The following is a 26,605-nucleotide window of genomic DNA, read 5'->3' as shown; positions in this document are numbered from 1 at the left end:
TTTTTCCAAAGAATGACCTGTTTGCCCAAAATATGTCAAATTAAATTCACAAGAGATCTAGTAAGCCCAGCTTAAGACAGAGGCAACAGTTTGTCATTTGTAGATGGTGGCGGATCAGATATTTTGTTGATAGAAAAATAGGAAGGATTACAGTGAAACTTCTTCAAAATTTACCAATAGTTCAGAGATGCCAGAAATATAAGGGCTTGGAAGCCAGCTTATTGAAGAATCATTAGGTGTTGGAACATAGGAATCAATGATCAGTTGAATCTGATGAGGATTGTAACCATTTAATTGGATTAAAGTTTTGAAAGTGAGAAGTTCTTGTTGTAAACCTGACGGAGGGGATCAAACATTATGTGCTTTATTACTTAGACATGACCTATGCATGGCTCCATACGTAGGAAGATTATCCAAGAATGGTAAATCACCAGCATTTTCTTTTCCCATGGTGAATTCAATATGTGGGTAAAGGCTATTGACTTGATGTAGGAAGGTGGTATGTTTGTTTTCAGAATGGAGCCAAACAGCAAAAATGTCACTGACATAACAAAAGCAAAGAGAGAGTTAGGGATGAATGGATGAAAACAAGATATAAACATAAAAGTAAGTTTCTGTGGTTCCGCAGTTCTGTGGGAAGTTTTCAGTATTGAGACTGCATTATAATATAAATAAAGAGTTTGATAAAAATAACCGATTAAAACCTGACAAGTTTCGTAAGTCGTAAGACTTACATCATCAGGGGGTACTGGTACATAAAAGTTTTACACAACAAAAGACCAGCCTGGTTAGCCAAGTGGTTAGCGTATCTGCATTCCAGCCAAAAGGCTGCAGGTTCAAATTCTGCTGTGGGCATGGGTGTTTGTGATTGTCTTTGAAAATACTAGTGGTGGTGGTGGTAGGCAGTACATGGAATTGGTGGATTGTGGTGGAGACAGAGAGTTGTAGAGTAGGTGCCTTACCTCAATGAGGCTTTGGACTCCTTGAAGGTGTCACATAATAATAATAGAAAGATTATTAAAAATGAATTAGACATATTAGATGTTTTTGATAACTTCAAAACTGTTAAATATAATTCATAAACCAAAATACAAATATTAAATTCGTTACTGTATGGGTGTTGGAACAACAGTGCTAGTTGTTGCTATCAAGTGTTATATCCTAGGTCCATGGCACTTAAATTTTTGATGAAAGCAGGCTATTCTTGATGTAAAATTAAGCCTTGATTTTTATTACATTGTGTAGGGATCCTAAACATTTGCGAGGGTTCTTTAAATTTTCTTGTAAAACAGTTATGATCAATATATGACATTTTTGCTTGTTGCCAAAGTAGTTGATGGCCAGTAATGGTTTATGCCTGATTTATGCTCTCTTCTTTTTTCAATGTCTTTTATGTGTTCAGACATGCAGATCTCTCTCGACCTTCCTTTTCTGTAAAGGTAAAAAAGCCACCCTTTAAAATTGCACTCGAGGTGCATCACAGCCACTTTGTGACATTCTTGATTTAAGGCAGCATGATTGCATTTTTGAAATCTTGTCTTGAAGTAAGGGAGTTGCAGGATATGTATTAAGAATTTTTCTGATCATCTTGTGTTCAAAACCATTAAGTGTGAGGTTCTGTTTCAGGTAGTGCAGTTCTTCATTCCTTTTAACTGACATGCTTGATATGTTGTATGCCCTGTCTCGTAAGAACAGTGGATGACTGATTGCTTTCAAAGATTACCTAAACAACTTGGATCCCAATATAAAATTCACTCTTGAACTAGAACAGCACAAAAATGACCATTCCTTGATATCGTTGTTGAAGTAAATGATGGAAAAAAAGGTTATCTTTTTCCATATACAGAAAACCCCACAACGAGAAGATTTTTAAATGTTTCTTCACACCACCACCACCATCCATTACAAAAGATAGGCATACTTAACTTTATGAGACAGGGCATATAATATATCAAGCACATCAATTAAAAGGACTGAACTGCACTACCTGAAACAGAACCTCACACTTAATGGTTTTTAAATCCAAGAAGATCAGAAAAATTCTTAATACATTGCACAACTCCCTTACTTAAACAAGATTCCAAGAATACAATCACGCCTTAAATCAAGAATATCACAGACAAAGTGGCTGCAATGCTCCACAAGTGCAACGTTAAAGTGGCTTATTTACCTTTATCGAAAATACCAAGATTCCTACATCCACCAAAATCTTCATCACCCCAAGAAAAAATCAGGCATCTATGAGATTCATTGCTCTTGTGGCATTTGTTATGTAGGCCAGACAGGAAAGCTGAGAGATAGATCCAAATGTCTGAACAGATAAAAGAAATTGAAAAAAGAAGAGAGCATAAATCAGGCCTGGCATTCTTCCACACAACCACTACTGGCCCATCAACTAACTTTGGCAACAAACAAAAATGTCATAAGAAAATTAACCATTATTTACATATATTGGTCAAGTGTAGATGAATAACTAATTAATTACCAACTAGTTTTGCCGGCTTGTGCTGTTGGCTTCATCAGGGTACAATCAGGAAAGCAAAGAAATGAAAATTACAAGCTAAATGTTAACTGACAGTTCTATTTCAATAACAAAAATAGTAGTGTAGGTGAAACAATATGCGTGTCGCAGATACATGATTTACTTGTTGAGATGCATTTTGTAGTTTGCACTGAAGTTCATTTCTTGTGTGTTTATTGATCTAATTAAAGTCTTCCATATATCTGGTAGGATTAAACCTTGGTCCCTGTTGAGGTTATTTGTGGAACAGGTGACTGTAGCTGCTTCTTTGAAGATTCTGGAACGGTAGTTTTCTTCTATATATATATATGGCATAAGACTTTTATTCCATTCAATAATGTGGTTGGTTGTAGAGAAGTGGGAAGGAAGGCCAGAAATATCTTGTCTGTTATGGATATTATTTCTGGGAAAACTCCCATGTTACTCCTCTTAACAAACTATTACATTTACGGCTATTTTGCCTGCTTCTGTTTAGGAGTGCCCCAGTTTAAATGTCATTGGCTTTTTACTCACGGATTCTTAGGGCATTGTAGATGTATATTTACCAATAAATATATGTTGCATAGAAGACAAGAAATTTGTACATACCTTTTTCTGGGTGCTGTGGCTTTTCTTCTTTCAGCATTGTCCAAACTATTGTGTGTGTGTGTGGGGGGGGCAAGTGGGAGAATTGAAATACAAATGGAAAAACCCAGGTTTATTTGAACAACATATATATATACATATATATTATAAGGGATGGGCGGAGCGTTTTTTATATTTATGTAAGGTGGGAAGAGGTGAAAGGGGGTTGACGGGGTGCGGTCCATTTCGACTATTCTTGGTTGTCGTCTGAACACATAGAGGAAGTTGTCAGTTGTTTCTAACATAGCTGATGTGTTCCTTTTGTCTCACTTCGAAGCTTCTAGATGTCTGACCAATGTAATTTAGACCACAGGAACAAGGGATGTTATAAACTCCTGTATGTTTGTAGAAAGGATTGAAATCTTTTGGTGAGCTTAGAAATTTCTGGATAGTTTCAACTGGTTTGAAGGTCACCAATATTGTGTGGTTTTAGGAGGCGAGCTAGTTTTTTGGAGATGGTACCAACGTATGGAATAGTTATAGTAGTTATATATTGGGTGTCATCAGGTTGTCTTTGTGGTATAACACAAAAAAGATTATGAAGACAAACTCATCAATCTTTTATCAGATACATCTGTCTATAATGTACTTAACATAGATCCTACGTTAAAAAACCATAACGATACCAATGAATTATTTTCAGATGACAAACTGGCATACAGATCTAATTAAAAAGTTAAAATCTATGCATCCTCTAACTCCTAGACTATACAACGTTCCAAAAGTACATAAGGATGGCTCTCCATTATGCCCAATAGTGGATGGAATCAACTCTCCAACGTATTTACTGTCAAAATATCTACTAACCCATTGTACTAAAATTCTACAATAACACATCCATAATTCAGATACTTATATTAAAAACTCTCAACATTTTATAGAAAAATTAAAAAACATCTCTACCTCTGAAAATGATATACTTGCCAGCCTTGATGTCACTTCCCTGTTTACCAACATTCCAGTGGTTGAAGTTATCAACAACTTAGACAATTTATTCCCACAAGACGTCTCTTCATTGCTTAGCCACTGTCTATCTTCTAACTATTTTGTATGGAAGAAAACAATTTACAAACAATTAAACAGATTAACCATGGGCAGCCCCCTCTTACCTTCTCATGCTGACTTATTTATGGAAGATCTTGAAAGTAAAATCTTATCTCAAATTAATCCAAAACCTAAGGCATGGTTCAGATTTGTTGATGACATCTTTATCATTTGGAACCACAAAAAGGAAGAGCTATTAGATTACCTAAACAAAATCAATATGTTCCTCCATACTATCAAATTCACACTAGATCTTGAAAAGGACAAACTACCACCATTCCTAGACATCATAATAAAAAAAAAAGAAAATAATAGTGTCAACTTATCAGTTTATAGAAAACCAACAAATACGTTATCTAAACTTTAGCTCATCACAGCACATCTCCCAAAAACTAAGCATTATTCATATGCTAAAGAAAAGAGCTATACAATTCACTACAGACCATAATGATCTATAAGAAGAATTAAATAAAATATCAAACGATGTACTCCTAAATGGCTACCCTAGAGGACTTGTTAACAAGATTCTCTTCTCTGATATACCACAAAGACAACGTGATGACACCCTATATATAACTACTATAACTATTCCATAAGTTGGTACCATCTCCAAAATACTAGCTCGCCTCCTAAAACCACACAATATTAGTGACCTTCAAACCAGTTGAAACTATCCAGAAATTTCTAAGATCACCAAAAGATTTCAGTCCTTTCTACAAACATGCAGGAGTTTATAACATCCCTTGTTCCTGTGGTCTAAGTTACATTGGTCAGACATCTAGAAGCTTCGAAGTAAGACAAAAGGAACACATCAGCTATGTTAGAAACAACAGACAAGATATTTCTGCCCTTTCTTCCCACTTCTCTACAACTAACCTCATTATTGAATGGAATAAAAGTCTTATGCCATATATAGAAGAAAACTACCGTTCCAGAATCTTCAAAGTAGCAGCTACAGTCGCCCGTTCCCCAAATAACCTCAACAGGAACCAAGGTTTAATCCTACCAGATATATGGAAGACTTTAATTAGATCAATTAAACACACAAGAAATGAACTTCAGTGCAAACTACAAAATGCATCTCAACAAGTAAATCATGTATCCGCGACACGCATATTGTTTCACATGCACTACTATTTTGTTATTGAAATAGAATTGTCAGTTAACGTTTAGCTTGTAATTTTTGTTTCTCTGCTTTCCTGATTGTACCCTGATGAGGCCGACAGCACAAGCTAGCGAAACTAGTTGGTAATTAATAATTAATTTTCATTAATCTTTGTGGTCAAGAATTAACAATTTCTAAAAATGTCATATATTGATCATAAATGCTTCGCAAGAAAATTTAATGCTTAGGATCCCTACACAATGCAATAAAAATCAAAGCTTAATTTTTACATCAAGAATAGTTTGCTTTCATCAAAAGGTTAACTGCCACTGACCTAGAATATAACACGTGTGATATCGCAAATAGTAATAGCAACAACTAGCACTGCTATTACGAAACCAAAACAGTAACAAATTTATCATTTGTATTCTGGTTTATGAATTATATTTAACAACTGTGAAGTTATCAAAACATCTAATGTCTTATTATTTTTAATAGTTTATTATTATGTGACACCTCCAAGGAGTCCAAAGACTCATTGAGTGGTGGAGACAGAGTTGTAGACAGTGGTGAGCTATGGAAATTTTAACAAAGGGCTCTCATCGTCGAGAAAAAAAAAAAAAAAGCCGCATTTCACACAAAAACATTTATTAATACAGCTTGTGTACAAATGCCAATCAAAAAGTATGAGGGGACAATCAACCTGAAAAGGCTATCATTTTTAAACATATCGCTCATAATCTAAACATGAAATATTTGCACACAATCATCTGTGTTAATTTATCTTACATAAGAAAAACATTTTTTAACTATCAAAATATAAGAATAAAATATTTTTTAATCGCACATATGAAATAGTCCATATTTTTTATAACAAACAATCTATAAATAATAAATAAATATTATCTAAACACAATAATATTGAAGTAAGTTATATTTCTCTTCTGTTTTTAGACTTCAAGTGATAATCAACAGTACCAATCAAGGGGAATTATTTTATAGTCCTATTTATTTATATGCGATTACCAAAGTGAATTCTTATTTGTAAAATGGTAGTAACAGTAACTATAATATTTTATTTAATAAAATCACTTTGTTAGGTCCGTATGAGTTTTTCGCTTAATATATTTTAAAAAATTGTTTTTTCTTCTTTTTTTTGAAAAAAATAAAAAAGTAAACAAGAACAAGGGGCTCGCAAATTTGAGAAAAATTTAACAAAGGGCTCGGGTGAGCCCCCACGAGCCCCTTATAGCTCACCACTGGTTATAGAGTAGGTGAAATATTAGTGGTGGTGGACAGTACATGCTGTTGGTGCCCTCCCTCGATGAGTCCAAAGACTCATCGAGGGAGGGCACCAACAGCATGTACTGTCCACCACCACTAATATTTTCACACACTATCACAAACACCCATGTCCACGGCAGGATTCAAACCAGAAACCTTTTGGCTGGAGTGTGGATATCCAACCACTTGGCCAACCAGGCCGGCCTTTTGTTGTGTAAAACTTTTATGTACCACTACCACTGACGATGTATGTCTTACAACTTACAAAACTTGTTGGGTTTTAATTGCTTATTTTTATTAACCTCTTTCTTTATATTATAATGTGGTCTAAATACTGAAAACTTCCCACAGAAAACAAGATATCTTCTATATGAAAAACTGGTAAAGTCATTAAGCATAATGTTTGCTCCACTTCCTGAGGCTTACAAAACTATCTGAACTTCTCACTATCAAAACGTTAAAGGAATTAAATGGTTACAATCCTCATAAAATCCAACAGATAACTGATTCCTACATTCAATACATAAGGATTCGTTGAGAGACTACAGGATTCCAATCCTTTATATTTGTGGCATCTCTGAACCTATTGGTAGAATTCTGAAGAAGTTTCACCAATTTCAAATTTTCCTATTAACAAAATTTCTCACCTGTTACCATCTACAAAAGACAAACTATTGTCTCATCTTTAGTTGGTGTTTACCAGATCCCTTGTGAATGTTATTTGACATACTTTGGGCAGACAGACCATTCTGTGGAAAAATAATTAATGAATATCAATACTACTTTGAATACTTCAAACTTCAAGTTTGGTCTGGCATAGCATAGTATTAATACTAAATGCAACATCCTATGGGACATAAAACTGCTTCTATGAAGAAGACGAGCTAAATATGAATGCTTTTTTCAAAGAAAGTGGTGAAGTCTTTTTACACCATCATAACCTGAATGATTCTCCCCCCCTAAAAAAAAAGTATGAGAGATTCTCATCTTAAAAAAATAATAATAAAAAAAAATATTATTTTTTCTAGCATGCATAAACTGTTTTTAAATGGTTGTTGTATTTTACCCAGTATTCCTGTTCATTGAATTGCTTGTTATTTCCACACACTGATGATGTCCTGTTTCATCAGTGTGCGAAATTTTCAGTTTGAAATATCTGTGCTTTCATTAAAGTTTATTACTATAGTAATCATGGTTTTATAGTAACATCAGAGGTACCATTAAAGATGAAAACTTTTGAAAAAGATATTCTCGATGTCTGGAGTAATTACTTTAAAAATTTTAAATTTGAAAGTCTGCTAACAAAACAAGAGTGACATAACTGTAACAGAAAATATGCAAGCAAGATGCATCAAGAGTACATATCAATACTTTGGGTAGAAAAATACATTAAAAATCTGAAATGTGAAAAGACAGCTGGAGTAGATGATATTCAATGAGGATGCTCAAATATAGAGGTATAAGATTTACAAGTGGCTGCACAATAATTCAGAAGGCCAGGTCAGAAGGTCAAATTCCAGATTTTTAATAGTATCCATCTATTAAAAGGAAAATAAAAATGAACTGAGAATTACAGAGAAATTTCCATAGTGAATGTTTTGGAAAAGTAATGTGCGTATATTTGAAAAATATGCCACCCATTACTTTTCCTTACATTTTTATATTACTTAAGAAAAACTGTTGAAAGGAAACTTGGAGAAGAAGCTACATTCAGGCCAAATGTTAGGATCAAATTTTCACTTTAAGACAAATAGTTGAGAAATTATATGACTATAACATGGATCTGTATTTAAGTTTTGTAGATGCATTTATTTATTTCTCTGCACAGTATTGATTTCATTAAATTTAATTATGAAAAGTTTTGTAAATCTGGAAAATGCTTATGACAAGGTGCTAAAGAATGATCTTCCAGAGCTGCAATTAAAGATGAGAATTGAATAGTATATCAAGGAATACATCATCTGTGTATGAATTGTAAATTCATATTCATACTATGTACGAATTGTAAATCAGCAGATAAACTGAAGGAGGTACAGGAAGATGGTTTGATACAAAATCAGGTGTGAGACAAGGGTGTCTCTTATCTTATTGTTGTTCATCCGTATGAACTACATTATGAAGGAAAGTGGCATCAGACTTGATATCCCAATTGAAGATATTCAACTCAGCTCTTTAGTTTATGCAAATAATATTATACTCTGAAATAAATCCAGTATTTAGAGGATTCCTTCACTAAACTGAAGAACATCTGTAACAAATTTGGTATGAAAGTTGGCAATAAATTACAAAAATTATCAATGTAGGCAGAGACACTGAAAACATTAGCTGCATCTTGCATGGAAATTTACAAAACAAGTAAAACATTTTAGTTATTTAGGAACAATTTTTAGTGAAGATGCTAAATGAAAAATGGAAATAGATAACAGAATTAGCAAATCTGGAATATGGTACCGAGTTAACTGAATAAATTTATCTTAAAAAAAAAAACAAAGAAAGCAATTATTCAGTATACTTAAGCAGCTGCATATATAGCTCAAAACCATTTTAACCAAAGGATGTGTTAGTAACAATGTTCCCTCTAAGCGTGTGCATGCTGGTCAAAAAGGAGCAGCACACACACACACACACACAAAATTTTTGCTTTCAGAATTTCTAATTTAAAGTCACTGAATTTTAAAGAGACTATAAAAATGATGAAAAATCACTTATTTTATTCAATGTCTCCACTCCAATGTTACTCTAACCCAGGGGTTGGCAACCTTTTCAGACTCGCGGGCCACATTCAACTTTTATTTTTAATAATCGGGCTGTGAGCGTTTAATTAAGAGAAAATAGTGATTGAAAAAAAAATACTTAAGTTATCAATTTTTATGATATTAATCTTGAAAAACACAGAAATATTTAAAGTACAAGATAGGAACAAGCATAAAATGAATCTCAATGAAAAATTATTATCACCTAAAAACAAAGTAAGATAGTTTGTGCATCACAATATGTGTGTCTTCCTGATCAATGTGCCTTTTGTGATTGATTTCCCTCAGCCAAATTATCTAGATCCACTTTATAACCTGGGGTGAAAATTCGAATTGAAGCATGCAAATATTCATTAGTCAGTCGAGAAGGAAATTTATTTTTTCTAAAACTCATGGCAGAAAATGCTTGTTTGCAAATGTACAATATGTGATTCCAAATGCAACTATCATCTTTGTGAAACTGATTAATCCTTCAAATTTTTTTGGTAAGCATCAAAAAAATATTTGGACATTTTCTAATGAAAATGCGTTCTTTAATGTTTCATTGTGTTGAAATTCCAAAACTTCCATCTGTATTTGGTTTGGTACATCATTAATGTCGACATTAAAAGGGTTCAAAAATTTAATTGTATTTCGATGCTATTTTTATGAAAATCCACAAATCTTGTTGAAAATTCCATTTGTAAATCTTCGATAGTACCAACAAAAAATTTCCTTTTGTGATTGTCATTCAACTGTAGATGCAAATTTGCAACAAATTTTTTCCATCATATGTTTCTTCAACGGACATAGTTTGTCTTCAAAAGCTTTTATGCCAGAAAACAGTTCTGCTAGTAATTTGCCTTGGCCCTGCAGGTTCAAATTAAGTTCATTAAGGTACATTGTATTATCTACCATAAATGCAAGAGACATAATCCACTTTTTATTCAATAGTTGTGGGACAGTATTTTCGTGTTTCCTCATGAAAATATCTATTTCTTCACATAAATTAAAAAAATATTTTTAGCACAGCAACTCTGCTTAACCATCTAACAGCTAAGTAGTAGATAACTTCCTCATACTCCAATTCTACTTCTAACAAGAATTCTTGAAATTGGCAGTGTTTCAGAGCGTTGCATCAGATGCAATTTACAGTTGATATCACAATGTCCATAATGTCTTTCATTGATGATAAAATTTTGCAACAAAGTGCTTTCTGATGAATGATGCAATGGAACACCATTGGATTATCATAACCTAAATTCTGTAATTCCGCACAAATTCGACCTAATGCACTGGTGTTAGAGCCACAAATATTTCTTCCACCATCGGTTGTCACACTATATAATTTTTATCTAGTCCAATTCTAAAGAATCATTGCAGGATGTAGTACCTTTTAAACCACACAAACTGGTCGATTCTTCATTAACATCAAAGTCACTATCGATGCCCTGAATAAATATCATCAGCTTTAGTTGATGATATTTATCTTCAATCTGTTATCAATTAATAGTATCGCAGTCTGTTACTTCAGTACTTTCATCCAGTGCCTAAGCGTAACACTCAAATGATTTTGCTTTAAATTTAAGCTGCTCAAATAAATTGATACTGATTTCTTCTACTCACCTTGTACAAGTCCTGGAAGATAAACTGATATCTTGAAATAAAGTCTTCTTTTCTGGGCATATTTGTTCATTTTCAGCTAATAAACATCGTTTAATAAATTCTAAATCTGTATAACATCTTCCTTCTTTCGCAACAAGTTCCCCTATAACATAACACAATCAATTCATTATGAATACGTTGCTTCTTAAATATGTTTTGCTGAGCAATCAAGGAAGTTTGTAATTTATTAATTTATTTTTTCAACTTCACGGTTCGAATCTGTGTATTAGCTTTCATGTTCATTCTCATAATGACGTCTGATATTATATTCTTTCATAACAGCAACACTTTTATGACAAGTAAGACACAAAAGCTTACCCCCATTTTCAATAAAGAAGTACTTGTTGTTCCACTCATCATTAAACCTTCTTCCTTCATCTGCAATTTTACGTGTTCTTGAACCCATTTTTGAAATAACAGGTTAATTTTTTGAACATAACATTTTTGAAATTATTTTTAATAAATATACATCCTCTGAAAATAATAGTTGATGTTATTGAATTATTAAATTATATTAAAAGACGGAACAAGGAACGCGACTGCAAAAGTCCGCCAAAATCTCGGTTGTCGTCGGATGAAGTCGCCTTTGTTATCCCCACACCTGATGACTCACATGGTTGACTCGCTCCAAGTTGCACGGCGATATCAAGAAATATAGGTATAAAATTGTTTTTATTTAATTTATTATTCATATTATAAAATGTATTATTTAAATAATTCAACATACGTGCTATGTAAGTATGGTCAACCTTTTATGGGCTGCCAAAACTGCACATTTGGGCAGCATGCAGCCCGCCGGTTGCCGACCCCTGCTCTAACCTATTCCAAATTCACAGACTATCTAGTTACTTTTAGTCTGCTCCATCTGAGTGAACTGACATTAGCAAGTTGCATTTAGAATGGCTACTGTTTAGATGTTTAATATGAGAAATACTACATTAGCACATAGACTGAGTGAGAGAACTTGTGCACAAAATGTTTTTCATGTGCACATGGACTGGCAAAAATTAGAGGGAACATTCATTAGTAATAAAACAGTTGATCAAAGAGTAGAGAAAAATTCAGGAAGTCAACAGATGGCAGAATCATATCAGAATTAACAATATAGGATTGAACCTGATATGTTAGCATTCAGGAATGTTTGGGAAAGCTAATTTCAGATTTAAATATTGAGATATAAGCAGACAACAATGATAATATTATAAAGTAACATAATGACACTGTTATATAATGACTTTTTTAAAATTTGTAAAATTTAAGTTATTTAATATTTGTAGAATTTTCAAGTTAAGTTTTCCTAGCCATTGTCAACTTCATCCCCAAGATGAAGTTCCTAGAATTTCAATTCTATATGTTAAAGGACTGTTAGCGTTAAAGAAAATTGAAAGATTTCATTGCCACAATGCCTTACAAAGCTCTACACAAAGAAAATTATCTATTAAGATCTATGATCTATTGTGAATCGTTTAGATTGTTTGACTTATAAACTATACAATTCACTATCAGATCTTCTCTTTACATTTAAGAAATTCTTCTTCTTCCATTAAAAATTTAGAAGATTTCAAGAATAAAATATCAGGATTATCTTTACAGCCTGCAGATTTAATCAGTTTTGACACAGTTTCACTCTTCACTAATATACCACTAACTAATACAGAATACTATCAAATTATTTGAATTTGTCATAAATTCGGGCTACTTTTGTTGTCAAAACAAACTTTATAAACAGAAAGAACTGCAATGAGGTCTCCTATTTCTCCTACTCTAGTACATTATTTTATATGGAATGTATTGAACCTGAACATTTTTTTTTTCTGAGCCATTTATTTGGTACGGATATGTCAATGTTTTTACTGTATGGAACTCTTCCTTATCTGATCTTCAGGAATTTCTTGAGAAAATTAATTCAGTAAACCTAAGAATTAAATTTACACTTGAAGTAAAAGATAACAGTTGTCTCCCTTTTCTGGACTTCCTCATGGCAGTCTATAGTTATCAGCTACAGTTACAGGCAGTCTAAGATATGTTCTACTGATTATCTTTTAAATAATGAGCAGCCATTTATCATCAACTTTCATCTCTTAATGGTTATAACACAAAAATAATTGATAAAATAATTATTTTATCAATTATGGCCTTCATCTTAATCCTCCAGAAGAAGTTTCTAGAATTTCAATTCCATATGTTTAAGGATTGTCAGAGAAAACTACGAGACTTCACTACACTGATCTACAAGTTTCTTTCCATTCAGTTCATGAAAACTAAATTCTTTCCTAGCCTCTCAGTAAGATAAATAACCTCATCTCTCTTATCCAGGAGCTTACAAAGTCAATTTGTTCATGTGGCCTTTTTATTGTGGGCAGACAAGTTATCCAGATCAGATTCATCTAGAAGAACATCAAGTTTATATTTTACTTCAAAAGTCTGACAAGTCTGGTTTAGCCAGCAATGACTTATCCACTAGGCATAGAATTTATTGGAATAAAAATAAAGTCCTACACAAATGTTATATTTTTTTCTTGAAAGATTATATAAAAAAAAAAATGTGAAGCTCACATTCATAGTCCGAAACTGAATAGAAACGATTGTCTCAAACTACTTTTCCAATTTCGGGAAGTCATCCTAAGTAACACTTCTTATTACCATGTTTCATAAAATTGTAATTATTCAAATTTATTTCTTTGAATTTAGTTATCCTCCTGCAGTTGATAGCATATACTGTCACCTGCTAGCAATTTAAGTATTATTTTTGTCAACAGAATTTGACAATGGCTATGAAACTTAGCCATAAACTCTACAACTATTAAATAATTTTTACTTTCTGTTACTTTATAATTTTATCACTCACCTAAACAAAATGAAAAAAAGAAAGGCTAGGGAAACTGGTGTGTCCTGGTGTCAGCCGAAAATAACCAAGATGAAGACCATTAACTAAGCGGACTGATGCAATAATCAATAATATGCCTTAGAAGACATTTTCACTGCAGTGCTGCGCATGCGTGCTGAGTTTGTTGATTCGTTAGCAAGGTGTTGATGCCATTTTCAGACATTCTCAGTGTGTACGCTTCTTGGTGTATGTGTTTATAATGTCTAAGAAAATCGAATCGCCCGTCACATGTAAAATTAGGTCAGTTATTCCATTTCTTGAATGCAAGGAATGTTAAAGCTGCTGAAATTCATCAGCAAATTATTGAGGTTTATGGAGAACATGCAATGAGTGATTCAATGGTACGAAGATGGGCAAGACTTTTTAATGAAGGAAAGACAGGTGTGCATGATGATGAATGGAGCGGGCTACGATCTTTAGTGACTGACGATTTGGTGCGTTCATTTGAAGAGAAGATTCAACAGAATAGGAAATTCACTATAACGTCACTCTCGCTGCAATTTCCAGAAGTTTCACGTTCATGTCTTCATGAAATTGTGTCGGAGAAACTGAATTATCGGGAATTGTGTGCACGCTGGGTGCCGAAGTTGCTTACAGAACAACACAAAATGAATCGGCTGGGCAGCGCATTGGAATTCTTGACATGCTACCATGAGGATGGAGATGCTTTCCTGAGCAGACATGTCACTGAGGATGAGACTTGGGTGTTGCATGCAACTGCTGAATCCAAACAACAGTCCATGTAGTGGAGGCACATCCCATCACGAGTCAAGACGAAACTGAAGACAACGGTTTCCACTCAGAAAATCATGTGCACTGTGTTTTGGGACACACAAGGAATTTTGCTGGTAGACTTCTTGAGTGAAGGCTCTACAATCAATGCAAGTATGTACTGCCAAACCCTTAAGAAATTGCAAAGTGCGATCCAGAATAAATGACATGGCATGCTTACCAGGGGCGTTGTTTTGATTCATGATAACGCCTGCCCACACACAGCCAGCATAACACAACAATTTCTCGCTACCTTCGGCTGGGAACAATTCCATCATCCTCCAGATAGTCTTGACCTTGCGTCAAGTGACTTTCACCTGTTCAAACATCTGAAATCTTTCCATGGTGGCCGGCAGTTTCAAGACGATGATGAGGTCAAAGAAGCAGTCAATATGTGGTTTGTGTCACAAGAGGCAAACTTCTATGACAAAGGTATACAACTTTTGCTGCGTTATGATAAGTGCCTGAAAAATGACGGAAATTATGTAGAAAAATAGTGAAAGATATCTACTTTAATTTCCAATAAAGTTTTTTTGTAAGTATATTTTTGTTTCTCTGACAGCTCATCGGAACTTACTTTCTAGACATCCCTTATATATATATATATATATCAAGAATCTGATAATGATGAATTTTCTTCATGGTGCAGCAGCCACTTTATTAACAGTACATTGACTACAATTCCACAGAAAAAAGAATTTCAGCATTTCAGATTAAAGCTAATTTAATTATCATTACTATCACATATATGATGAGGATAGAGTCTTACCTTAATATATCAAATAAGGTGAGATGCGTATAAGCAGCGAGACCTAAAAATAAGATTATGAATTAAAATTAAACATGTGTGTTATTTGCACTAAAAAATTACTTCTAATATTTAATATACGAAAGTAACTCCAACATTCAAATGTCAGCTGTAACACCAAGAATATTCAACATAAATTTTTCAGGAGAGACTAAATTTCTTTTGACTGGAATATGCAGTATACATTCAAATCACATTCATGAATAAGTCTTTTATACAAGCTTGCAAAACAGCATAGAGTGACTTTAAAGGAATTCTGTAAATGTTTCTGAGAAACACAATGGAAAATGTTAAATGATATTCAGAAAAGAGAAATTTAAATTCAAGTTATATGTATGAAGTTATGAATGTTTGAAGATGTATGATATCAGAAGTTAGATCTTCTTTTCATTAAAAAACCAGATATCCATGTATAATGAGGAATTACACTATTCAGTAAATACTGAAGACTGTTATCTGCAAATTCGCCTTATTCCACAACCTGCAATATCTGGTGTTACCATTTTTCTACCTTATCATACTACTGCACAGTGCACTTCCTTTCAAATGTGTATACTGCTAACAATACATTATGGGAAGAGTCACTACCCAGAGTGGTTTCAACCTTTACTGAGGTGAAAAAAGTAAAGTGGGTGTTGGTCATAGGCCTAGAAAAGTTAGAAAAGGGTGAAAGAGAGCCTGATAGCATTATGAAAAAGAAAAGACAGATGGATAGTATGAAAAATAAAAGACCTGAGGACTTTTCTTTTGCTATCATGTAGCCAAAGGTTATCCTTTTTCACCAGTCTCATTCAGCTGAATAACCAAAAGATCAATTGAAACTAAAATCCAAAGATGACTGGTACCCAGGTGGTTAGCCTTATCTTAGTTAACTGTCTTGAGTTGGCCTTCTCTGCCTGGAATTCAGTCATTCCTACAACTGACCACAAGATCACAGTGAACTAAGAAGATGAAACATTTATAAAATCTCTCATAATAAAAACAGACATAGAGAACTATCCCCCCACCCCTCTCTCCAGCAAATATTGCATAATGTGAGTGGTCTACACCACCTAGCCAAAAATTTGCTATCTCCTAAAATGTTTCATTCTAAATACAAAATTCGTCAGACTGAACAATAAAATTTCCATAATACAATCTTAAAGTATTTGTGTCATATTGTAAGTCATTAATTATAAAAATCAAAATTCTCTTCTTATTATTGAGAACCTGTTCTGTTGTAAGTAATGGAATATGCCCAACACATTACCTAATCTGTTTCAAATACACAGGGGGCAAGAGGACAGCTGCAGAATGCATGTTCTACTGTTTCCAATCTGTAATACTCATTGTGTAGACAACTGTGGAGAAAGGACATATTAGAATCACTATTTTCCAGTATTACTCCATACACACCAAGAAGTCTATAGGAAACCATGTTTTAATTCAACTAGTTCCAAATGAAAACACTTTGTTTCACTTCATCAGGTTTGATTCGATTTTTTTTTTTTTTTTTAACGGAAAGACATCAAAGGATTATACTGCACCAGGACACAAGTCACAGCAGTATATAAGGTAATTGGTTATTGGGACGATCACAAATATCCACGGTCTTGGTGGGATTCGAACTTATATCCTCTTTGCTTGAGAACATATACGCTAACCACTCGGCCATCCTGGCAGGCACTTCATCAGGAAATAGTATGAATAAATTAAAAAACTATAAGCAAAGTAATAATATTTAACATTTTGAGTGAAGAATATTTGAAAATTTTTAAACAATGGAAAGTGTGTATTCGCTGGCAGATGTGTTGTAATGGATTAAGGAAGACAAGATAAGATGTAAAATCATCCATTGTTTTTTTGTTACACTGTAGAGGCTATGTCATCCTTTCAGCTGATTCTTTGAATGACAGTAATCAATCAATCAATGTGAAGCATTTTGATTTGGTGCCCTTCTACTAGATGATTTTTATCTGTTGTATGTTCTATCAGCCCTGATCTGTGCTTTCAATCATTCCCAATGTCATTGATGTGTTCCAATGATAGGTCTCCTCAGATCTGCTAGTTTGTCCTACATACTGTAGCCCGTAACTAATCTTGTGAACACCTGGCTTTTTAAGTGGCAAATGTGGTGGTTTAGGAGGTTTCAGATGATTGAAGATTTGTTGATTGGATAGAAAGCGACTTTTCAATTTTTTTTTTTTTTTTTTTTTTTGTTGAAGCAATCTTGTTATTTTATCTAGGACTGATTGTATATATGGCTGAATCACTGCTCCTTTATATTCTTGGTTTATTTTGTTTTTTTGTTTGTTTTAGAATTTGAGAAAACAATTTTTTTGACTAATATTCTGTTGTAGCCATTTTTTGGAAGGATAGAATGCAGCTCTTGGTTTCTTTTATGTATATTCGTTGAAATTCTGTAGGCTCTATCAGGTAAGGAACGGATGATGCCTATTTTTTATGCTGAGTGGTGATGAGAAGTTGCATGTAGATAACACCCAGTGTTAGTTGGTTTCCCATAGACTGAGAAGTTGAGTATGTTTTGCTCTGATATCTCAACTAATGTATCCAAAAACAGTAATATCTATTTCTTTCTAATTGAACTGTGAATTTGATTTGAGGATCAATGTTGTTCAGGAAGATAATGAAGTCTTCTAACTGAGTAGTAAAACTGGGCCAGATGATAAAAATATCATCCCATAGGGCTATTTTTTCAAACCACTCCATGAATATGTCAGCTAACATAGAAGAGAGGGGAGAGCCTTCTCATATGAGGGTTGTTTGAAAAGTTGTAAATTTCCAATAGACGGTGACACAATTCATTCATTCATGTATTGGCACTATCATCTTTCTCATGACCCCCTGGCAAAATTTTAGCCACGTGTGCGACATGTAGTCGCACGTGGCTAAAATATGCATTTTTCATAAAAATGGAGAAAAACGAGTTTTGTGCAGTGATAAAAACACTTTTATTTGAAGAAGTGGATGGACATGCAGATCAAAGCCGAGTTAGATGCAGTTCATGGGGACTCTGTACCAGCATTAAAGACTATTTATTTTTGGATAAATGAGTTTAAACATGGTTGCAAGTCCATCGAAGATGAAGTGCGCTCTGGATGCCCAACTGAGGTTACTACGAAGGAAATGATTGACAAAATCCATGGTATCGTTATGGATGACCGATGAGTGAAAGTGAATAAGATTGCTGAGATTGTAAGCATTGTTACACCCTGATACCTTAAGAATGTAGAATTCCCAGTTATCATGGTGTAACATGAAGAGAAAATAAAATAAACCCCTGTATAAAAGCTAATAGATGAATTATTTAAAAGAAAGAAAAATATTCTTGCATCCAAGTAAAATATATAACAAAAAAGTGTTTGTTGAACTAACTAATAAAAGAAGGAACATTTTAGCGTTGTGATAAAAAAAAAAAAATAATAATTAGCTAAGTCATAAGAAATTGTATGTGAGAGGCTAGAGATTAAAACATTAAGTAAATTCTTAAAAATTTGGAAGGGGGATTAATTTAGAGGCTAGCAAAAATAAAAAAAAACAATAGACTATTGCTCAGGGTCAATTTCCGGATTTGAGACATCATCTCGGGCTCGCCGACCAAAGGGTGTTTGGCAGAAAAATGCCACCCTAATTGGTCGTGAAGTCAAATCAAGTAAGGGGCGGAGAAAAGAAATTAAAGAAGATGCTGTTAGGAGTCAAGGTATAAAAGGGTTAGAAACCCCCCCCCCCCCAAGAGGCTTTTTTCCCGGATAGTTTCTTCACGAGCTCCTTCGTATAGGTTTCACGTGGTTTTCCTGAGTGGCGGGATTGGAGTTAATCTCCATCGTCACAACAAGGAAACAAAAGTGAGCGGGATTTCGATTCCGTATTTCCTATGGTAAGAAACGAGGAATGCCATTTAGCCAAAGGTATTGTGTAAGTGTTTCATCGTCCAGTGAAAAGGAAATCTGTAAAGAAGTCGGTGTCCACGTGATGAGTTTCACAGCCATTGTAAAGATGATTCAAAGTGTGTCCTTAATTCAAGAACGAAAAGTTAAGATCACGTAAGCACAGTTTAATGCCAAAAGAACTTAGGAGTAACAGATTATAAGAGAGTTCATACCAGGATAGAATAATCAGAAAAAGGTAGAGGCCAATATAGAAAACTCAAGAGAACACGGTACTGTAAAAAAATCTCGTGTTAACTGAAAATCGTCTGTAATTGTAATCATTATTCTATTACTGAACTGTTGAAGAGACTAAGGAAATTTATACTAGGACTTTAGTACATGACTGATTATAATGAAAGTATGCTTGTTAATATTAATATTAATATAAGTAATTATGTGTCCTGAGATTTATGCATGCGTATTGTAACTTATAGGAAAGTTTTAAATGTCAAAGTTATGAGTTAACACAGTGAAAGGATAATTTAATCTACATAGTTTTAAAGAGAGTGAGTTGATCACATATATCCAGATGCTAAAGCATATAGTGTATTCAGACTAATATAGGGTTAACTAATGTGTTAATTAGATGTGGGATTATACATATGATTGTATAAGTTGAATTTGTTATGGCAGCATGATCACAATACCCATATAGGGTCATAGCCAAATTACTTGTGATAAGTTAATGTTAATATGTAAATGTTTTCTTAGTATTGAATTGAATTATATTAGAAATTGAATTGTACCATACTAATGAGTTTAATAAACCTTTGTTCATTGATAAAACAATTGTCTGAAATTGCTGCCCAATGCACCACTTGAAAAACGTACGAACCTAATCAAGCGGGAAATTAATGTGTTAAAAAACGAGATAAAGTGTCACGACTGCAATATTGTTTCACATTCAGACATATTTTAGTAATTGCTCCTTGTTTTTGTATTTTATATCTCAAACTAAATGTCCCAAAAGGCACAGTATAATATAAATATTAAGGACACTAAGGGGAGAAATAGCTTAAATATTTGTATTTTGGGGTGATATCTCATGCATAGATAATAGTTGAACATAGATAAAACAGAAAATCACTAGATAGAATAATAATCATAAAATGGGACACAACAGCATCTCAACTTAATGAGTGTATAATATCCTGCATGAAAAATTGCACATGAAAAAGCAGGGTGCCGCAATTGTTGACTGTCGATCAAAAATGCACGCAAAAAGACATTTCAAAGCAGTGTTTGACGATGGTCTGCAATTCACAGGATTTTTTGCATTGATTCGTGACTGTAGATGAAACTTGGATTCACCACTACACACTTGAGTCCAAGCAGCAGTCAAAACAGTGGACAATCCCTGGTGAAAGAGCACCAAAAAAAGCGAAGACTGTTTTGTCAGCTGGGGAGTGACATCCACTGTTTTTTGGGATTCCCAAGGAATTATCATGATTAGACTATTTGGAACAGGGTAAGACAATAATAGGAGTCTATTATGCATCATTGTTGGGCTATTTAAAAGAAGAACTGAAGAAAAAAAATATCAACATTGGCACACAAAAAAATGCTCTTTCATCAAGACAATGCACCATCCCACACATCGGGACGGTGAACCGCCACAATGGCAAAATTGCATGAATCGAGGTTCGAATTGGTTCCACATCCACCATATTCTCCAGACTTGGTCCAGTGTGACTTCTTGTTCCCAAACTTAAAAATTTGGCTTGGTGGGAAAAAATTTTCTTCAAACGAGGATGTCATCAAGGCTGTCAATGACTATTTTGCACAATTTGACAAATCCTACTTTTTAGATGGGATGAAAAAATTGGAAACTTGCTGGACCAAATGTGTAGACCTCAATGGAGACTATGTTGAGAAATAAAGGTGATTTTTTCCTAAAAAAATGTGTTTTTTTTATCAAACTTTTCAAACAATCCTCGTAGTCCTTTTTGTTCAAAATAAATCTCCTTCAAATTTGGTACAAGAGGATATCTAGATCTAGGTTGTTTTTTTTTTTAAATTAAATTATCATCCCTAGAAGATACAAGCACTTATGGAAAGTTAGAACAAGATCCCACAGGATATTTCCATAATAAAGCCAATAATTTAATTAAAAAAATATACGCTGAATTGGTCTGAAGAAAAACAATTGATGAAATGAAATTTCATCAATTGTTTTTCTTCAGACCAATTCAGCGTATCATAGTAAGTTACCCATTTGTAGCATAGTAAGTTACCACCCATAGTAACTTACTATGGTACAAACATATGCAGTGTATACAGATACATACTGGTTAAGAGTAGAAGTATCATTTCTTGTTTTACATGATGGACAAATGGCAAGATAGATAGATAGAGAGAAAGACAAAGACTGGCTCACTACTAATGTCTAAAAAAAGTTAAAGTTAAAAGAGTGCTGACCTTCAGGGGAATGAATTTTAATACTACAGGCAACTTTTAAAATAGCCAACAGCATATAGCCATATCATCTATTATAACAAACTTTAATGTGTGTGTATATATATTTTTTTCCTGTTTTTTTATGCACCATCAAAGCTTGTAAACTTACAGTATATTGGTACTATGAGTGGATTAATAAGTTCTATTTTTTTTCTTATTAATTAATTTTTTTTGCATTTTTTATTAAGTTTTTATACAATCCAGAATGTAGAATACCAGATGAGGAAATTGTTGGGCATGTAAAAACATTGGGGTGCCTGAAAGTTAATTTGTTAAAATCCAAGTACCTAGTAGTTGGAGGTGATAGTGCAACAGATATTGAGTTAGAGATGGAAACTATAAAATCTGTGGATGCCTTCAAATATCTTGGCTCCAAGATGGACAAGTTCAGCCAGTATGAAGTGGATACAGCGTTTCGAACAGAACAGGCATGAGCAGCTATTAGAACCGTGAATGATATTTTATGAAGCCATAAGGTCTCAAGGAAAATTAAGAAGCTGTATCATGTGATTATAGAGTATAATGACCCATGGATGTGAGTGTTGGGCACAGACTAACAGCCAGAGGAAACAAGGAGAAGCTGCATTCTGGGAGATACTGAGATAGGAGTGTTGGTAGCTTGCTCCACCTTTGCAAGGAGTTGCCCAGTGTTGTACCACTTTATCTCAGTTCTGAAGATACTTTCAGGCACAAACTTTGTTTGCACACACTTGGATAAAGGATTAAACTAAATTTATTATAGTCTGACCAAGTGAAAAATAAACTTTCAACATCTTTCTCTAAATCCGGAGTAATTTAATAAAAAGATGGCACACCTTTTGGCAGCTCCTATAGGAGGAGATGACCTTGCTAATGCTTCTGCCTGGTACCTCTACTTGGGCCTGGCTCCCACTGAAAGAAACCTCAATAAAGGTCGAAACTAGTCTGGATAGTGGCCCTTCCTTTAATGCATAACATTATACATATCTGCAAGAGGATGTGTTTTGCATTCTGGAAGATACTGAGATAGGAGTGTTGGTAGCTTGCTCCACCTTTGCAAGGAGTTGCCCAGTGTTGTACCACTTTACCTCAGTTCTGAAGATACTTTCAGGCACAAACTTTGTTTGCACACACTTGGATAAAGGATTAAACTAAATTTATTATAGTCTGACCAAGTGAAAAATAAACTTTCAATAAGCAGAGTGGTAGTTAATACTAAGCAATGATCATGTGACACAATCAGATGATCATCTTTACAGCAACATAATGAAGTGAGTCATGGTGACTCATTAAGAAGGAACTACTCAAAATATGTGAATTCAAGGGGAAGTACCTAAGAAAAATAAACAAAACATACTAGACTGAACATAAAACTACAGAACAAATAAAGCAGAATCTCAACTACCAAGACAACCTCACAGACATTATTCTTCAACAACAGCTCCGATGGTTCAGCCATGGCAAGAGAATGCTTCTTCAGACTTCCAAACATCATACTAAATGGAAGAACAAAAAAACAGTGCCCACCTGGAAGACCGAGGAAAAGTTGGATCAGATCCTTAAAAGAAAGAGGTGAATTCCCCAACTTCATTACTATGTTCGAGAAGATTAGCAATAGAACCATTTGGAGATGGAGAGTACAAGGGGACCCAACCCATCACCAGACAGATGAGATGAAGAATGAAATTCATATTCATCTAAAACAATCACAAATATTCATGTCTATGGGGGAGGGGATTCAAACTACACCTGTTGTTAATGAACAGATACACTAACCATTCAGTCAACTAGCATTTCAAAGAAGTTTCTGTATAATAAATTATTCTTTTATCCAAATTTATTATAGTGAGAGTTCGGTATCAATAATTTTGTCAGGAGAAGCACTAGTTTTTTTTTTTTTTTTTTTTTGTTAATACTGTATACTGACATTGTAGAATATGTATGCAATATATTTATTTTATTGAAAGTTTATTTTTCACTTGGTTAGAGTATAATAAATTTAGTTTAATCCTTTATCCAAGTGTGAGCAAACAAAGTTTGCGCCTGAAAGTATCTTCAGGACTGGGTTAAGGTGGTACACATCCATCATATGGTACACATTTGTTTGCTCACACTTGGATAAAGGATTAAACTAAATTTATTATACTCTAACCAAGTGAAAAATAAACTTTCAACATCTTTCTCTAAATCCAGAGTAAATTATTAAAAAAGGGTGGCACACCAATTGGCAATTCCTATAGGTAGAGATGACCTGCTAATGCTTCTGCTTGATATCTCCACTTGGGTCTGGCTCCCACTGAAGAGACCTCAATAAAGGTCGAAACTAGTCTGGGTAGTGGCCCTTCCCTTAATGCATAACATTAGACATATCCACAAGGAGATGTGTTTTGCATTATAGGAGATACTGAGATAGGAGTGTTGGTAGCTTGCTCCACCTTTGCAACGAGTTGCCCTGGTGTGTACCACCTTAACCCAGTCCTGAAGATACTTTCAGGCGCAAACTTTGTTTGCTCACACTTGGATAAAGGATTAAACTAAATTTATTATATTTATTTTATACATGACAATTTTAATTTAAAAAACAATCTTTTCTCAATGGAGCGCTGAGAAAAGATTGTTTTTAAAATAAAATTGTCATCATTACTAAAATGTAATCATTTGCTGAATATTGGAGACATCAAGCTGCTTAATCAGCAAATTATTACATTTTAGTAATGATGACATAACTACAAGTTGAGAGTGATAACTAATATTTAAGGAATTGACAGCGTATACTAGAAATATAGATTAAATAAACTTTAATATATACTTTCCGATATTTCGGCGAACGTCACATTGCCATCTTCTTGGGAACTTACTAAAAGACACGTGCACACAAGTACTAATAACAGCAAATGAGACTGAAGCTAGGAAGCTAGCGTTTCCTAAAGTCCTGATGGTGCCCCCTGGCGGGCCGTATTGGTAGTTCTTGGCCTTTGGGCTGAAGTTCTTCTGATAAAGTTTCCCAAATTTGGGGCAGTTTCATGCATCCAAATTTGTTGAGGTTTGGCATGTTCCTAAGGGCCGAGGCTGATTCCATGAATAGTCTTTCATACTTGAACTTGCTGCAGTGTATTACTGTGGCTTTCTTCCATCTTATTCTGTGGTGAGTGTCCAGAGCGTGGTCTGCAAGCCCAGAGTGGCTGTACTGGTGAAATCGGATGTAATCCTTGTGTTCTGAGATTCTGATATTTGCTGTCCTGCCTGTTTGGCCAAAGTAGGACAGTTTACAGCTGCAAGGGACCTGGTATACACCAGGTAGGTCTAGGGGAAGTGGTTGGTCTTTGGTGGAGCGGATAAGGGATGCCAGTTTCACTCCACTCCTTCCTAACACACTTGAACAACCAACACCCTAGAATCAAATTCACCATGGAAAAAGAGGAAAACAATAACCTCCCCTTCCTAGACACACTAGTCACCCGCCAACCTGATGGAACCTTGGTTTTCTCAGTTTATAGAAAACCCACCCATACAGGCAGATACATTCACCAACAATCCCACCCCCCCCCCTCACAACAATATGGAGTTATTAAAACATTATTCAACAGGGCAAAAATAATCTGTTCTAATGATCAAGCCCTAACCACTGAACTAAATCACATCCGTGACACTTTCTCAGCCAACGGCTACCCCCTCCAAAAAATACTTAACCCAGTTATCAACAACCCACCACCCCCTCCCCTTCACAAAAAAGATTACTCTAAATCTATCACGATTCCCTACATCAGAGGCACCTCAGAAAAAATCAATAAAATCCTAAAAAAACATGACTTGACCACTTGTTACAGACCACATAGAAAACTGGCATCCCTTATCCGCTCCACCAAAGACCAACCACTTCCCCTAGACCTACCTGGTGTATACCAGGTCCCTTGCAGCTGTAAACTGTCCTACTTTGGCCAAACAGGCAGGACAGCAAATATCAGAATCTCAGAACACAAGGATTACATCCGATTTTACCAGTACAGCCACTCTGGGCTTGCAGACCACGCTCTGGATACTCGCCACAGAATAAGATGGAAGAAAGCCACAGTAATACACCGCAGCAAGTTCAAGTATGAAAGACTATTCATGGAATCAGCCTCGGCCCTTAGGAACATGCCAAACCTCAACAAATTTGGATGCATGAAACTGCCCCAAATTTGGGAAACTTTATCAGAAGAACTTCAGCCCAAAGGCCAAGAACTACCAATACGGCCCGCCAGGGGGCACCATCAGGACTTTAGGAAACGCTAGCTTCCTAGCTTCAGTCTCATTTGCTGTTATTAGTACTTGTGTGCACGTGTCTTTTAGTAAGTTCCCAAGAAGATGGCAATGTGACGTTCGCCGAAATATCGGAAAGTATATATTAAAGTTTATTTAATCTATATTTCTAGTATACGCTGTCAATTCCTTAAATATTAGTTATCATGTTTAACCAGCGTATAAGCCTCTCAACAAGTACAAGTTGAGAGATATACTGCATTTAAAGTTTATCTTACCCATACTATTGGTAGATTTGCACCACATCAAAAGAACAGTAGTACTTATTATATTAAAGAGGCCTAACCAAAGGATTCTTCTTCCCTAAAATAAAAAATAAAATAAAATACAGAGACAATGGACTGCTACATACAATATATTTGCACATGCAATCTGTATAAAAATGTTTTATAAGAAAATATAAAACTGAATCCTGCAAGCTAATATCTAGTACTGCTTTAACAAAATGGTTCAAACTTTTTTTTCCTCGTGTACACCCAAAAATACAAGCCAATTTT

General features: G+C 34.5%; 1 protein-coding gene across 2 annotated transcripts in view; it reads right to left on the bottom strand.

The window, feature by feature from the left end:
* The window catches only part of LOC150101667 (zinc transporter 6-like), a 166,407-nt gene that overhangs the window by 101,310 nt on the left and 38,492 nt on the right, over window positions 1-26,605 (bottom strand). For both annotated transcript variants that reach the window (XM_090400575.1, XM_090400576.1), the window contains exons 4-5: window positions 26,327-26,411; window positions 15,403-15,445 (exon numbers count right to left, since the gene is read on the bottom strand). In XM_090400575.1, the coding sequence (XP_090256701.1) occupies window positions 15,403-15,445; window positions 26,327-26,411 (128 nt within the window). The remainder of the gene's footprint in view (window positions 1-15,402; window positions 15,446-26,326; window positions 26,412-26,605) is intronic.

Source organism: Typopeltis vanoorti, chromosome 11, assembly GCF_054136105.1.
Source record: "Typopeltis vanoorti isolate ZY-2024b chromosome 11, IOZ_Tvanoo_1.0, whole genome shotgun sequence".
NCBI classification, from domain to species: domain Eukaryota; kingdom Metazoa; phylum Arthropoda; class Arachnida; order Uropygi; family Thelyphonidae; genus Typopeltis; species Typopeltis vanoorti.
This window is presented reverse-complemented; position numbering and strand designations above follow the sequence as displayed.